Source organism: Charadrius vociferus, unplaced genomic scaffold (assembly GCF_000708025.1).
Source record: "Charadrius vociferus isolate BGI_N301 unplaced genomic scaffold, ASM70802v2 scaffold261, whole genome shotgun sequence".
Taxonomy (NCBI): Eukaryota; Metazoa; Chordata; class Aves; order Charadriiformes; family Charadriidae; genus Charadrius; species Charadrius vociferus.
This window is the reverse complement of record NW_009646856.1, coordinates 3,104,316-3,119,211: the sequence shown is the minus strand read 5'-3', so window position 1 is coordinate 3,119,211 and position 14,896 is coordinate 3,104,316. Positions and strand designations below refer to the sequence as shown.

General features: G+C 37.0%; 1 protein-coding gene across 1 annotated transcript in view; it reads left to right on the top strand.

Moving 5' to 3' along the window:
* The window catches only part of SPATA17 (spermatogenesis associated 17), a gene marked incomplete at its 5' end in the record, with an annotated part of 83,131 nt that extends 75,799 nt beyond the window's left edge, over positions 1-7,332 (top strand). The window contains one exon of the mRNA XM_009894349.1: positions 7,252-7,332. Within this exon, the coding sequence (XP_009892651.1) occupies positions 7,252-7,332 (81 nt within the window). The remainder of the gene's footprint in view (positions 1-7,251) is intronic.
* Between the last annotated feature and the right edge of the window lie 7,564 nt (positions 7,333-14,896).

Here is a 14,896-nt window from a genome sequence, read left to right as displayed (position 1 = left end):
CTTTCTGTGTGGCAAACTATACTTTTAATATTGATACTGGCTCTGTAGAGGTCTAAAAGTACCTTAAAAGTGTCTACATAAAGGTGATTTATTCTTCTCCAGTAGGTTAGCTTTATGCACATAAATAAATTCATTATATTAATATAATTTATTATAAAAAATATTATTTACAAAGGAGAATACATTTCTTTTTAAAGCATTGTAAAGCTAGTACATGTTTGGGAGGAAGGACCAGACAGTGTCTGGCTTGCAGATCATCAATAAATGGAATAAATGAACATCGAGGGTACAGCTGGGAATTCCACCCTTCCTTACCCTTGGGCAACCACAATAACTGCAGGGTAGTAAGTAAATGTAACAAATGCAGATTTGGAACACAGATCTTCATTGCTGAATGTATTACATATGACAAAAAGGACAGGCTAGTTTCAGATGCCAGGTTAATTTTAGAGAGGCAACACTTATGAACAGAAGTAATTCACTGGACCAGGTTCTTCCACTTTTTTCCTTTGTCCTTCCTTACACAAAACTTCCATCAAATCCAAGACATAATGTGCCTTTGCTTGTAAGAAAGCACTGTATGTGTTGATGCATTTGTAATCCTTAATAAACATATCTATTGCAAAATATGCTTTTTGTTTAGGAATATTTGTGCTTTCCTTGTACAATGGCTCAAACTATTGCATTTTCAAAAGCATCATTACTTTCTGTCATGTCACAGCTTAATTTGTGCAGCGATGGAAGGGTACAGCGGGATATGCTTTTGTTCCTTTGTCCAAACTGCTGCTGACCACACAGGAGCAGAAATAGGCTCTTTTCAAGGCTAGAACATGTCCTCTCCTAGGAGGACATGAGGAGGACAAGAAGTTTTGGAGCTTGAGTTGTGTTAGCCAGTTATCTCCAAAGCACAAATTACCACAGCTTAGCTGCTGAGCTAAGAAAGCAAACTTCAGTGAGCACAGATTAGTAGCAGGATACTTCCTCTCAGAATACTAGAGAAAGGGAGGAATAGAGTTGTAATTTCCATGTTAGGCTGTCACAGAGGAGCACACGCTGCTGTGCTGCTTGTACTGGACACATCGTGTAGAAAGTATCTAAACCTACGTGATTATCAGATCAGTGTTTTTTCAAATTCATGAACCATAATTAGAAATCTTTCATAATTTCTAGCAAGTACTGTTTGAGTTTGGCTTCCTCATTTATAATTCCAAAAGATGAAATGTGCAAGAGTCAGTGATAGTTATAAATCTCCATGAAAGTTTAAGTGTAATAATAATGAAATGTTTGTTACATAAATTAAATAGCAATTAATGTTTTCTCTTTCTCTTTGGAAGATAGGATATTAAAATAGTGTTGTTGGATTTCCTACTGTGAACATAATTTCCTGATTTTTTTTTTTGCAATGCATTATCATAATGTCAATAAAAGACTAAAACTAACAACTAGAAAAAATTTGCCTGATGTAAGTGTAACACAGAAGGTTATAAAGTTGTCTTTTATGATGGCTATACAATATAATTTTATTTTAAGATCTAATAACAAGTCGATTCAAAGAGTAAGACTTGCACTTATGAAGTCATTAAAACAAGTAGAAAATTGCCTTCTACCATAGTCACCCAGTCTTTTTAAATCAAAGAGTTTTATTGTTATTGACGATGATGTTTGGTAATTAGGGAATGAGTTAGACATCACACTTGGAGTCCTCAAGCTTGTCAAGAAGAATCATAAACTCGAATGGAGGGAAAAAAAAAAAAGAAAAAAAGGAGGCAGTATAGGAATGAAATTGCAGAGAACAGAGGGAAACAGGATCATAAAATTTTAGGTCAGTTTGACCATGGCTGTGTCAATCCACAATATGGAGAAGCTCATAAAGTCTTCATGGAAGCACAGGTTTTTTCATTGCACTTACCTAAAAGAACAAAATTTGCAGGGTTTAGATTGATAGCGGTAGTAGAGAGTCGAAGGAGGAGATAGATGATCTCTCCTTATTCTCCTCCTCCGCATTGTGCTGGCAAGCTGAATAGGGAAAGGTGTAATTCTACCCCCTTCATCACAGCAGTGGTCAATTGTCCACTGTAGCGCAGGGAACTCCGATTAGGCACGCTTCTCCCTGGAAGTCAATACCTCTGAGTGACACAACGAGATCCAGTCCCTAAGGCACGGTCCAGGCTTTTGTTATTATCCCCTCTCTGAAGGGGCTAGTTGACCCAATTGGTTAACGCATTAGCTTTTCAATCTTATAGCCTTAAGTCACGGAAGACCTATTCCTCGTTTTTGGATATTTCTCCACAGCGGAAAGCAAAATTGGCAGTCTGTGCCCACCACCCACAAAAACAGAGTTACGCCAAACAACTGTGTCCTGAACTTTATGGCTAATTAGCTGTTGAAGCTATGCCCAAGAAATAGGTTCTGTTGCCCATGGGAAGAAGTGTGTAGCCATTATTAATGTCCCAGCTCATATCTCTCAATAGGTCTTCTGAGCAGTGCTGCTTAAAGAGCCTAAATGTACAACAGGGAATTAAAAATTATAGTACCCCTTTCACTGACTGAAATATTGTAAACTTGTTTCACTGGGGCCAGGATTGGTGTCAATGTACTTTGTGTGAAAAGTGCAATAGAAGCATTAGTATTTGACAGCACTGGTTGAAATAAGTGAAATTAATGGAGCTCTTTTCATATACGACAAGGCCATGGCACCCCTTTCATGCTGCTTACAGACAGAGAAAAGTCAATACTTTTTTATTACTTGATGCTGACCTACATTCTGCACTACAAGTGCCAGGCCCACTAATTGGTTTCAGTTGTGAGAAAAGTTTGCCCCAAAGAAACATTGGAGCAGATAAATCAATCTTTTTTAGGGTAGCTTAGTGGGTTTTGAGCACTTGAAATGACATTTGTGTTGTATTGACCGAATGGGTTGTTACACTCATTTTGTCATGTCAGAAGGCCCTGTACTAGTTGGAAGTATTGTTAACCAGTATTGATAAATTTGCTAAGAATAAAAGTTAGCTGGATCAACATTTTACTTGTATAACAGCTTGCCATTTCTGGTTTGCTTCCGTGTCAGACACCTCCGTGGCTATTAATAGGTCAGGAGGCTCACTATGACAGCTCAATTTAAAACTCTAATTTTACTATTAGAAGCATTAGGACCATAGGGAATACTTAAATATGACCCCTTAGTATTAGACAGAGGGGGTTGTGGACTATGGCTGTACAGTGGCACTTGGCACTACTGCCTGGTTTTCAGATGAGGTGTGCACATGAACAGCCTCGTGGGGAAAGCAAGATTGCTCAGTGGGCTTACCCTACGCTAAGGACATAGCTGCTGCATGGACATTTGTGCAGAATTTCCCATTGCCTCCTCCAAAGTCTTGATGTGTACCCGTGGATGTTGATTTCAAGCCAAAAAAAACTGAAGTTTGTCCCCTGTTTTTACTTTTCAGTAGCATAGAATTAGGATTCTAGCAGCTGTGCCCACTTTTCAGTTGTTCCTTCTGCCATTGGTTCTTAACAGGTTACCTACCTACAGTTGCATGTCTGCATACTCAGGTGTGAAATCTCTTTAGAATTTGCTTTAATAATAAGATTTCAAAGATAAACTATGTGAGCATTTGGCAAATCTAATTTATGACATCAGAGTGTGCTGATTGAGACAAATCTTTGGTGGCTTTGTGTCACCTTTTTTGGCTCCACTGTTTAGAACTGATGAGTACACATGACAGTCAAGTAGTCAAATATATTGAAAGGGTCCATAGGTCTTGTTAAGCTCTGTCAGTTGAACCTGAGTCACTTATAATTTACCAGAGTGAAAGGAGTCAAAGCTTGGCAAGTTTATAAAGGAAGTCTTGTCTGAACTTCGTTTGGGAATTTAAAAATAGGTCTTGGTCCTGAGAATTACAGGTCTCTGATTCTGAGAATTATATGGCGTGATTTAAGAACGCATTGTGGAAGAATTCCATAAAGCTCAGCTGCATGCTCCTATGATCCTGAGACTGCAAAACAGCAGGGTCAATCTCACCAATATCACAGAATCACAGAATTTTCAGAGTTGGAAGAGACCTCTAGAGATCATCCAGTCCAACTCCCCTGCTAAAGCAGGATTGCCCAGAGCACATCACTCAGGACTGCATCCAGGTGGGTTTTGAAAATCTCCAGAGAAGGAGACTCCACAACCTCCCTGGGCAGCCTGTGCCAGTGCTCTGTCACCCGAACTGTAAAACAATATGTGGGAGTCCATATTTGTAAGGTAATTTATTCCAGCTACCGACAGTGAGGGACTGACAGTGAAAATAATTTTGAAGAAGCCTGTTTTTCTCCACTCAGAACTTTTGCTCTTGCAGCTTCAAAAGGATTATCTACGTAACTTCATAACTTCTATGCTATGTAGCAATCAGCTTAAACTCAGGGTGATCCTGGCAGTCTACCAGAGTCAACCAGCAGTGCATTGCAGTTCTCCACTGAACCTGCATTTTACCATCAAATTAGATAGACAGGAGAACCTGGCCCCCCGTTCCTTTCCCTTTGTGCTCCTACAATGATACAGTGGAATAGATTGTCTTCAGCACTGCGAAGTAGACCTTGCAAGGCCAAGTGGTATTTTCAGACATTACTTTCTCATGTGGTTGAAACCTGATTAAAATCTAGATCTTCAAATACAGAAATGGATGGGGTTCTTTTCCTAAAAAGATATTTATATTTTATGTGCATACTGTGCATCACTTATCCAGTACACGTTGTAAATTTCTTTAACTAGCCTAACTGTAAAGCCAGCAACACTTTTATTTATCCATCAGACTGTGTGATGTTTCCTAAATGTGGTCAAACATAACTGCTGTCGTCATAATCGGAGCCAGTTGTTTAAATGCTCAGTTGTGAGTATCTAGTGAAATAGCTTTAAATAACAAGATAAACAGTACAGCTGCCAACCCAAAGTAATCTTACACTGAGGGGGCGTGTGGCACAGAAAATTTCCTCTTTGTCATTTTGATTTGAGTTTGAAGCTGGCCCTGGGCTTAGTTCCAGCTCAAAAAACTGTTCACTTCAAAGGCTCCTAAATCGTCCCAAGGAGCTAATTTTGGCAGCCAATTGTTTTTGTTTGGCCAGGCATCCTAATAGCAAAAGCCGTCTGCTCCAGCAAATGAAGACTTCTTCAATGCTCAGACTTACCATTCCTGATTTTATCCTGATGTGGGAGGTGTACACCTTTTACTGGTTTCCCCGTCTTACCCCAAGTTCACTGCTTTTTTTGTTAAACTGCACCTCACTGTCCTGCATGTAAATTAAAAATATACTTCCTATTTTCAAAATACAGGATACTGTATTCCGCTCTGAATTACTGCTTCATCCTAAATGATGGCTGTATTATCTGTTTGCTTTCTAGGCAACTAGAGCTGTTTTTTTTTCCATTCCCATGAACGATATTAGCCTGGTGAATTTACTGAATTAAATATAGCTAGCTTCACTTTAGAAGAAAATTATTTGCAGTTATGCTGGAGTTATAATAATATTTATTATGATAATTGTATGGACAACTTTTCCTGCAGTTAGAATGTGCTGGTGATGCCAAACACGAAATGAAAATTAAAATACTGTGCCATTCTTAAAGTATAATATGAAACTATGCAAATGGGCTGTTGCGTAAGAAATTGAGCCATACAAGGCATAAAGCAACATTACAAATTAAATCTTGTGAACAGTTAAGAATGGGGCAGTACTCACTTTCACACCATACAGGGAGTATTTCATTTTGAAAATGAAATTTTCAAATGATAATTTGAAATTATGAAAAATGAGAGGATCATTTTGAAAATGAAATACTACCTTTCTATTTTAAGATATATGCACCACAATGTTGGAGGAATCGTGCCAAATAACCTTAGGTATAAGATGTAAGAAATTATATGGTCACGGTTCGGCAATACGGAGTGCAGTTGACCATGTCAGTGGTCCATGCCATGGGACCATGTGGGTGGGCCATGTCAGTGCTTGCATGAAGCTTATCAGAAGTCATAGTTGCTCTGTCTGTTTATGTGGATTCAGCTGAACTGCGGTCTGTGAAGTAGGCAAATACAGGGAATGATAATTCTGCTTCACGTCATTTTCAGGAAAAAAAAAGAAAAAAGGTTTCATTCTGTTTTTAAGAGAAAACCAAACCTTTCAACTTGTGAAATGTGTTGAAAAGGTAAAAATTTTAGTTTTCATTCATTCATAGCCTCAGACATTTTATGAAGACATTGCGTTTCCATGTACTTTCACAGAGCATCATGTTGACAACAGAAAACAGTAGAAAGTCTTTCTTAACAATTAATCATCAGATCCTGGAAAGCTGATTATTCATCTGTGGCATGTTACTTTTGAAAAGGAAAACAATTTTAATGCAAACCAAATATTTTGTATTTCTGATACTATTCCCAATATTTCAGAGTCCAATAAAATAATTTTATTAAGAATGCTTTAAAACCTTGATCTTAAACACCATAGACTTGCTAATCATTTGCCTTGAGCATTTATTAGTAAGAAGGTAAATCAAAATACTGTTTACAATGCTTAGCTTATTTTACTTTCTTGTTTGTTTGCTGTATTTACATTGTACTCTTAAGGCACAGGTTCACTCGCATTTCTCTTATTCAATTTAGATTTTTAAGCATTCGCATTTTAAAAAATTGAATGTAATAACCAAGAACTTTTCCTGGGAAAAAAGTGTTCAGGAATCACCCTGCTTGTACTTTTTCAACCAGAATTCCTAATCAATTTGTTGCCACTAATACCTATTTAATATATATTCTTTTTTTTTTTTTTTTTTTGCCATTTCTTATGGAGCTTGTTCAATATCCATGTTTTAATGTTAACTAAGGTAGAAAAGTTAAAATATTGAAAGGATATCTTGCTGTCTTTAACCTACCTGGTTGCCAGGGAGGAGAATATAATTTTGTATACCATGATTTGCAAAAGTCTATAAAAAGTAGGTTTTGGAGCAGGGACTTTTTGCAGTGCCCGTAGTTACTTAGAGTTTGAAATACATATTTACTTGCAATTAAATCAATGAATTCTTGTGCTCTTCAAAGTAATGTGCATGTAATGCACATATAATGCATATTTCATATACATTCTTTTGCATAATTTGCATTCTAACTCATATAATGAAATGTAACTAGAAGACAATATTTAGAGTTCTAAAATACCTTAAAAAAAGGTAAAACCATGAAAGCCAAACTTAACACTTTTTTTTTGTCTCTCTTCTTTCTTTAGGACTTCCAAACAGTGTTACCATCAATTGTTCTCTTCGAAAAGTTTGGAAAAACTTATTCCAGAGCTGGGCAAATAGTGTAATTGTCCTGTAAACCACACAATATAAGGCACCTGATAAGTAATCAATAAATGTATTTCAGCAAATGCACAGCAGTATGTTGACTGAATGTCCCATAAAGTACTCTTTCTGTAAAATGATGCATACTATGTCTGAAGTAGTATTAATTGATTTTGTTTGATCTTTAAGCAATACAGCTTCCAAGATTTATTTAAAAAAAAAAAAAGTTGTGGTTTTGCCAAAAAAAGTATTATCTTAGGAAAATGATTTCTGTAAATGCTGTATTTTATTTAATGTAAATCCTTTAGGATAGAAAACCAGAGTAATCGAGTAAAAGACTTGAAACCACATTGTACTTGTTACAGATTCGTAAGTGAGGTTAACACTAAAAAAAGAAAAAATGTTTAAAAGTTAAATCTGTTGGTTTTTTTCTCTCAACTATACCTGTATCTGGTTCATTGTTGTTCACCATTTTCAGTGTTCGTATACACCCTTTTTGGACAGTGATCCATCTCTTCAGAAGGACAGGATAGGCTATTTACATGGAAGATACTATTTTAAATCCTATTAGCTCTTCTGTGGGTGATACATCAGTGTTGAAAAAAACAAGGTTCTAACAACATATACACCTTATTATTAGATCAGTTTTTCTATATCCCCTTAATTTTCCTTATCAATAGTTGTGTATTTACTCCTAGTCCCGTGTTAATGAGATTGATATGTGGGTACATAATCAAGTGATGCTTGGCAAGGAAGAACACATTTGACTATACAAAACTGAGATTTGTTTGAGCATTCACTACCGTGCAATCCTGCGAAACACTGAGTATCTTCAGAGCCCGTTAACTTCAAAATACTCAAAGAATTCAGGATCATGGGAAGACTTCAGCATTTCTTAAGAGCAAATCATAAGCTAATTCTTAAAATTACATGAATGATTTTTTACAGGAGTTTTATCCTGAATTCTCTTAAATACCGCATTTGCTTTTCATGTCATTTGACTATATTTGAATCAAATATATCAGTTTATCTGTTACTCAATGGTAGGATTTTTATTACTGAATTTTGTTATGTGGTTCTTTTGTCCCCTACAAATCTGCAGAAAACCTCCGTGAGATGTCTGTTTGTATGAATACTTTCTGAACTAGGAGTCACAAGTTTCACTTCTGCAGGGTCTATGTGAAAAGGTTTTACTGCTATCATACACAAGAGTAAAAGCACTTTCATTTCCATTACAGTAGGTTACGAGTGCAGGCACCGGGCTGTGGTGGTGTTACTTTTTGGAGTTTGTCACTTTCAAGCTTTGAAAAGTTTATCCTTCTGCGTGGCAATGCAAAATTACCTCTGAGAAGTGAGAAGCAGCCGCCTCAGTGGCTGAGTTTCCTTGATAAGATTTAATCTGATCAAATGTATCAGAGTGCTTTAGTTGTTCATGGAAGGGATTGAACATGAGACACTTGTGCAAAACTGTTGATGAATAAAGATGCCACAGTAATTTTTATATGTGAGAGCTATCTATTTGATTGCTTCAGCTTTAAGGTAGTTCATCACAGTAATTCACCCTGTGTTGCCTCTTTAACTTCATACCACAGTTTCCCATCAGTCCGATTAGAAATGGCAATGCCTTTATCAGATTACCTTTCTTTCTCTTTCTTCCTTCCAGTATCTCTGACCCCAAGTCAAAACAAAGCTACCGTGCAGACCAGCACTGCGCTGGCTGCAGCGCTCATGGCTAAGGGTCCGGAACACAGATAGAGGTTAAAACCGACACTTCTAATTTTAATTGTTTGATACACACACACTTTTCCTCCTCTTAAGAAAAAAAAAACAAAACCAAACACAACCACAAGAAACTTTTTCATTTCTAAGCAGCTGGCTACTGCCCAGAAACCTTCTTACACAAAACCAGGTCTGTTCATTTTATTAGCTAAATAAACATCCACAAAATGGATAAAATAGCAACCATATTACCTGCCAGGCTTGGGTTTTCAGGTTCTTCTGCCAATTACATTTCATAGGGAATCCAGTACTGTTCTTTACCTGGAGTTCACATAGAATTTATGTCATTTGCAGTCATATAACATCCAAACTATTTTGTCTGGCCACACTATAATCCCAGAATCCTTTCATTTCTCATTAAGTACATTCAGCATTTATTCAGCACATTTATACAAACCACTTGATAATTATTCTAGTGGGACCTCTACCGATTCTTCCATTATTTAGAGGATTTTTATGATTTCTGTTACTCTCTTAAATGGCATATAAACACATGCAGAGAGTTAACAGAGGATTAATTTGAAGATATTTTGAAATATAAAAGCATGGCAATCTATGAAACTTTAGATGGGTCTTGACCTTTTTTTTTTTTTAGTTTTAACTCCTGTCCAGATGCTGCACAGTCCAGGAACCTTTGCGAGCGTGAGGTAGAGAACCTGTCCCTGCATTTTTTCTATGTACAGATGAGGCTGACAGAGAAAACTCCCAACAGCTAGTAATAATTAAGAACCCAGTCGTGGGATACCTTCAGCATGTTGGACCCCTTGATTACAAAAGAAGCTCAGAATACATAATATAGAGCCAGAGACACCAGTAGGTGTTTATTACATAGAGGAACAATTGAAAAAATAATTTGGAAGTGAATGCTAGCCACTCTGTAGTATATAGGAAAGGAGATAAAATATAAATTTTAGCCTAATTTCTGTGGACCTAATTTCTGTGACTCTGGGATAGATTACCCCTTCCATCTGGTAACCCTCTGTGGCAGCAAGTGAATGTGTCTGTCTGGCAAAGAAAGTTTTGTTTTGCTCTCTTGTTTAAATCAAAATGTTTGCATGTAGCAAGCCTACAGTTTTTATCTAGAGCTAGTTAAAGCTAAAATTTTGATATTTTTATTCCCTGCAATAATAGAGTGAACAAGACAGTAAGCATTTTGATGATGTCGTTATGTAATCAGTCTGTCAATATAAACACTGTATGATTTTACTCCTTTTTATCTTTCTTATTGATATAGTTTACTGTATCACTTTTAATTGGCAAATTACTTTTCATAACATATTTGAGTAATGTATTTTTCATATTTTATTTACTGTAGGTTTTTCTTATTAATAAAATTGTTGTTTTATAAAATTCTAATACCAAATAGTGCGCACTTTAGAGAAGATGTTTCTGTTTTATAGGGGATGTTACAATCTATTCTCACAGTAAAAAATCTTAACAACAGAATAAGTATAGAGAGAGGTACACTGAAAATTTGAAATGGACTCATGGATCTTGTTGGGTCTGCAAGATATGTAGCCTCTTAGAAATGTAGTTGGCTATGACATTTAGCAAACTACTCATGGCAGTATCTGAAAATCAGAGAATCACTGTGATGCCAGAGAAACAGACAAATATAAGAAGCTTTATATCAGTCTTTAGAAAAAAGAAATGTAATTACTCTAATTGCCCCATTAAATGTATTTCAGTCAATTGTAGTTGAACAAATGTGAATAGTAAAACATAGATAGCCAAACTGTATCAAAGCGACCTGGTTGCTGTTTTCTGCAATAATAAAATATGCCCTTCAGCATGCAGCAAGACATGCACAATCCTTGCTTTTCAGCCACAGAAACAGAGATATTTTTTGTGATTTGAGCAGACTCAGTCCATGTGTGGAGAGGAAAAAAACTATTGTTGGGCTTTTTCATACTGTGTGGCTGAAGAGGCTTATCAAATACATTTAGGAAGTAGCACTTACTAGGAAGAACCTGTCATACCAGCTCACTAACAGAATATCTCTGATACGTCACTTAAATATCTTTGTCTCATGCATAAAAAGCCTGGAACATAATACTTTGATGTCCACTGATATGTGAGCAATTTGTATAGATCATAGAGTGGCCTACATGCCAGGCGCTAAGGATTCAAAGCATCTATGGTAATGACCTTCGGGCTTAACCACCACTGGGGATGACAGCACTCACAAAAAGGATTTAGGCAAAGTCATTAAAATGGAACAGCAATGTGCTAAAAGTTGCACACAACATACCGCAGCATGAGAAGTTTCAGGGATTTTAGAAAATGTCTGGTGACATCTTTCCTTACCAAAACTGTCTGCTGTTACTCAGTGGATTAAGGATCTTTCAGTGTTCCTATCCAATAATTTTCTTTGACTCCTACATAGCTGATGTTGGAAACACAGAAAATCTCTTAATTTAGGTAATTTAAGAACTGTCTTCTGGGCTGACCAAGATGTTCTCAATTCTTGTCAGAGAAAACATTTAGCTTGTAATGCCCTCTAGAGGCAGAATCGCTATAATAGTGTTGACCACAGATTTACTCTACACTTTTCTGGTCCAAAGGTGATGCTGTAGGTTTCAAGCAACAGCGCTTTTTTTATTATTATTATTATTTTTATTTTATTTATTTTTAAATAAGCCACACGGCACATTTCTATAGGAGCATAGGTCTAGAACTGTTAGGGGCTCTGCAACTGATCTAGATGCCTCATTCTGGACTTGTATTGAAATTGTCTCCAGCTGAGGTGTGGCCTCACTTAAACTGCAAAGCAAAATGGTGATGCTTGTAAACAGTAACGGAGTTTGACATACCAATGTTGGACATTGAATAAGACTCTGAAAGCATCAAAATTAAAAAAAATATTTCTAACAGTTTACTGTTACTCCACAGGGTGTGTTTGCAAAATGCCTTTCATAAATCCATGGTCCTCAATTTAATGAATTTAGAAGTTCTGCGCAGTAGAGTTTGCTAGAAGGATGAGGAGCTCTGCCTTTTACTGGCAGCCATGGGCTCCTATACTCAGAATAGCAGAGACTGAAAAGCAGAGGATGTGCATAATTCCTTAATTTTAAAATCTGAGTTATCCCATATTAAAACAGAAACACTACAAGCTCAAAGGAGTCACATCCATGTAATCAGAAACAGAATTTGAGCCTTGAAGCTTTCATTTGTCTCAACTGCATTCATAAACCATGGGTTTTTTTGGTGAATTTTCTTTTTCTAGTTGACAAAGGTTTCTGGTAGGCCTGGAAAAATGTCAGCAAAGAAGCTCAGACAATGCAAAGCTGGCTTGGCTTTGTATTCTTCCATCTTTTAATAGTTCAGCTCATTAATGAGAAAATCATCTGGCTGCTGGCACAATCAGATACAGTCACTTATCAGTACATTGAGTTCAGTTTATAGTACTCCGATTCATATTCATGATCAGAGGATGCAGTGGAGCAATTCATTAGTGCACTGCTGCATTAAGCAATCACTGCCAAAATGTGACATATTGAGAGTTTGCGTTAAACTGCTTCCTTTGAGAATCTTTTGGTTAAGAAATTCCCAAGTGTAGAAATCTGTTGAGATAAATCACTCAGGCACTTCAAGAAAAAACGTTGAGACCCCCTTCATATTCATGATCAGAGGATGCAGTGGAGCAATTCATTAGTGCACTGCTGCATTAAGCAATCACTGCCAAAATGTGACATATTGAGAGTTTGCGTTAAACTGCTTCCTTTGAGAATCTTTTGGTTAAGAAATTCCCAAGTGTAGAAATCTGTTGAGATAAATCACTCAGGCACTTCAAGAAAAAACGTTGAGACCCCCTGTATATAACATTTAGTTAAAAAAAAAATATCATTCACTGGTGCTATTGCATGTGTGACATGATCTCATACTCTTAATTACTTTATGCAGTCTAATGAATGTTAAGGTTGTTTTTGATTTGGGCTAAGATGTTCAACAACATCAAAAACCTAATCTACATTCTCTATCTCTGCTCATGGTACAAATAAGGGGCACTTGCAATTGCAGTCTGTGCATGCTCACCTCACAGTGTTCTTAAAGAGGGACATGCTTCTCATGTACTATTGTGAGAGGAAGGTGAGGCCAGGTTTAGTTTCCCTTTCACTTTTTAAGTTTGTAACATGGTATTGTGGTGATTCCTTGTCCATAGGCTTCATTTGATTCCACCGTATCATTTTCTACTGACAGCTGTTCTTCCAGTTTTTCATCTCTTCTTCAGGATTATAGAAGTCTGAGCTACTCAGTGGTAAGAGACATGTAGAAAGAAAGAAAGAAAGGAGTAGAGCTGTAAATTTGTGATCATTCATAGATAAGTAAGTGCTAAACTTTCTTTTAATGTGCCCTTAATGTAACTCCTCTCCCTTGAGTAGGATTATTCTTGATTTTTTTTCTCACTAGTATTTTGACCAAAATCTGGGCCAATGAATCACTGCTAGGAGGAGAAAATATGCATAGCATGTAAAAAATATGAAACAAGCTGCCCGTACTTTATGTTTTTGCAGCAATAACAATCTCAGATATGCCTAGTAGTTTTGAATAAGAGCGCATAGTCAGCTGTGTTTCAGACACTGACCAAACAGCCTCTGGCATGAGCCTCTCACTACTTCAGAAGACATTTGCTGGCTTCATTTTTCCTGTTTTCCAAAGCTGTGTGCCAGATAGGTGAGATTCCCATGTACCTGCATTCCCAGGTACCTTCCTGTACCTAGGAATCATGCAACCTCTTGGTTTTGTTTCTGTGCTTGATCTTTGCTTTTTTCCTCCCGTACCTTCCTGTACCTAGGAATCATGCACCCTCTTGGTTTTCTTCCTCCAACTTGTTCCATTTCCCCTGCAACACAGGATACCTCTAGTTTATGCTAATACTTGAATAAAAAAATACTTGAATACTTGAATAAAAAAACCTTGACAGAAAATAGTTAAAGATGAATTGGGAATAAAATGCTCAAATCTTTAAGAAATTTCTGTCTGTAAGATTTCTTTCCCTCTGAAGTTCCCGTATCTCCTCCACCACAAAGGGTTGCCATCTGCAGATGAGGTGAGAATTGGTTTGCCAGCAATCTTTTGCTCTAAACAACAGAGCAAATGGGGTGTTCTGAAGCTGTCAGGGCGGCTTTTAAACAACACCTACATATTTCTCCAGAATAGTAAGGCCTTTCTGGTTTCTTCCCAGGTGCCTGAACACACATGTGACAGTGCCATAAACACGAACATTTTGCAACCACTGGTCTGACTGAACAGTTTATATCTTAATCTCAGAATATATCAATGTAGTCACTGATAGCTGTATTTTCTAACACTTAAATTTCATCCTGAAGTCCTCCTTAGTCCAGATGATTACTTAAACTGTCCATATTGCTAGGCTCTGTTTCCAAAGTCATTTACAATCAATATGATCAGCTACAACTCCACTGAAGTACATAGTTGTTCCAGCGTTAAAATAGATACAGAAGAGCACTACACTCCATATATCTAAAAACTTGTCCAGCTCTCTGCCCATCGCATTTTTGGGGGGTCTGTTGTGAGGATAAACATTGACGTGGTTTCACAAGAGGGTTCACGTGCCCTATTCAGAACAGAGACCTTTCTGTGCTGGTACTGCTGCGCAAATCTAAAGGAAAAAGAACTTAAAAAAGGAAAAGACAGTACAACAAGTTTAAGAACTAAGGCAAACAAAGAAAGTAGTAACTGGAAGAACCACGGAAACAATCTTCCCCATGAAATCTAGCCAGTGGCATATATTGGAAGCAGTGGGAACATTTTATCCAGTCTTCAAACAGGAAAAAGACAGAGAAA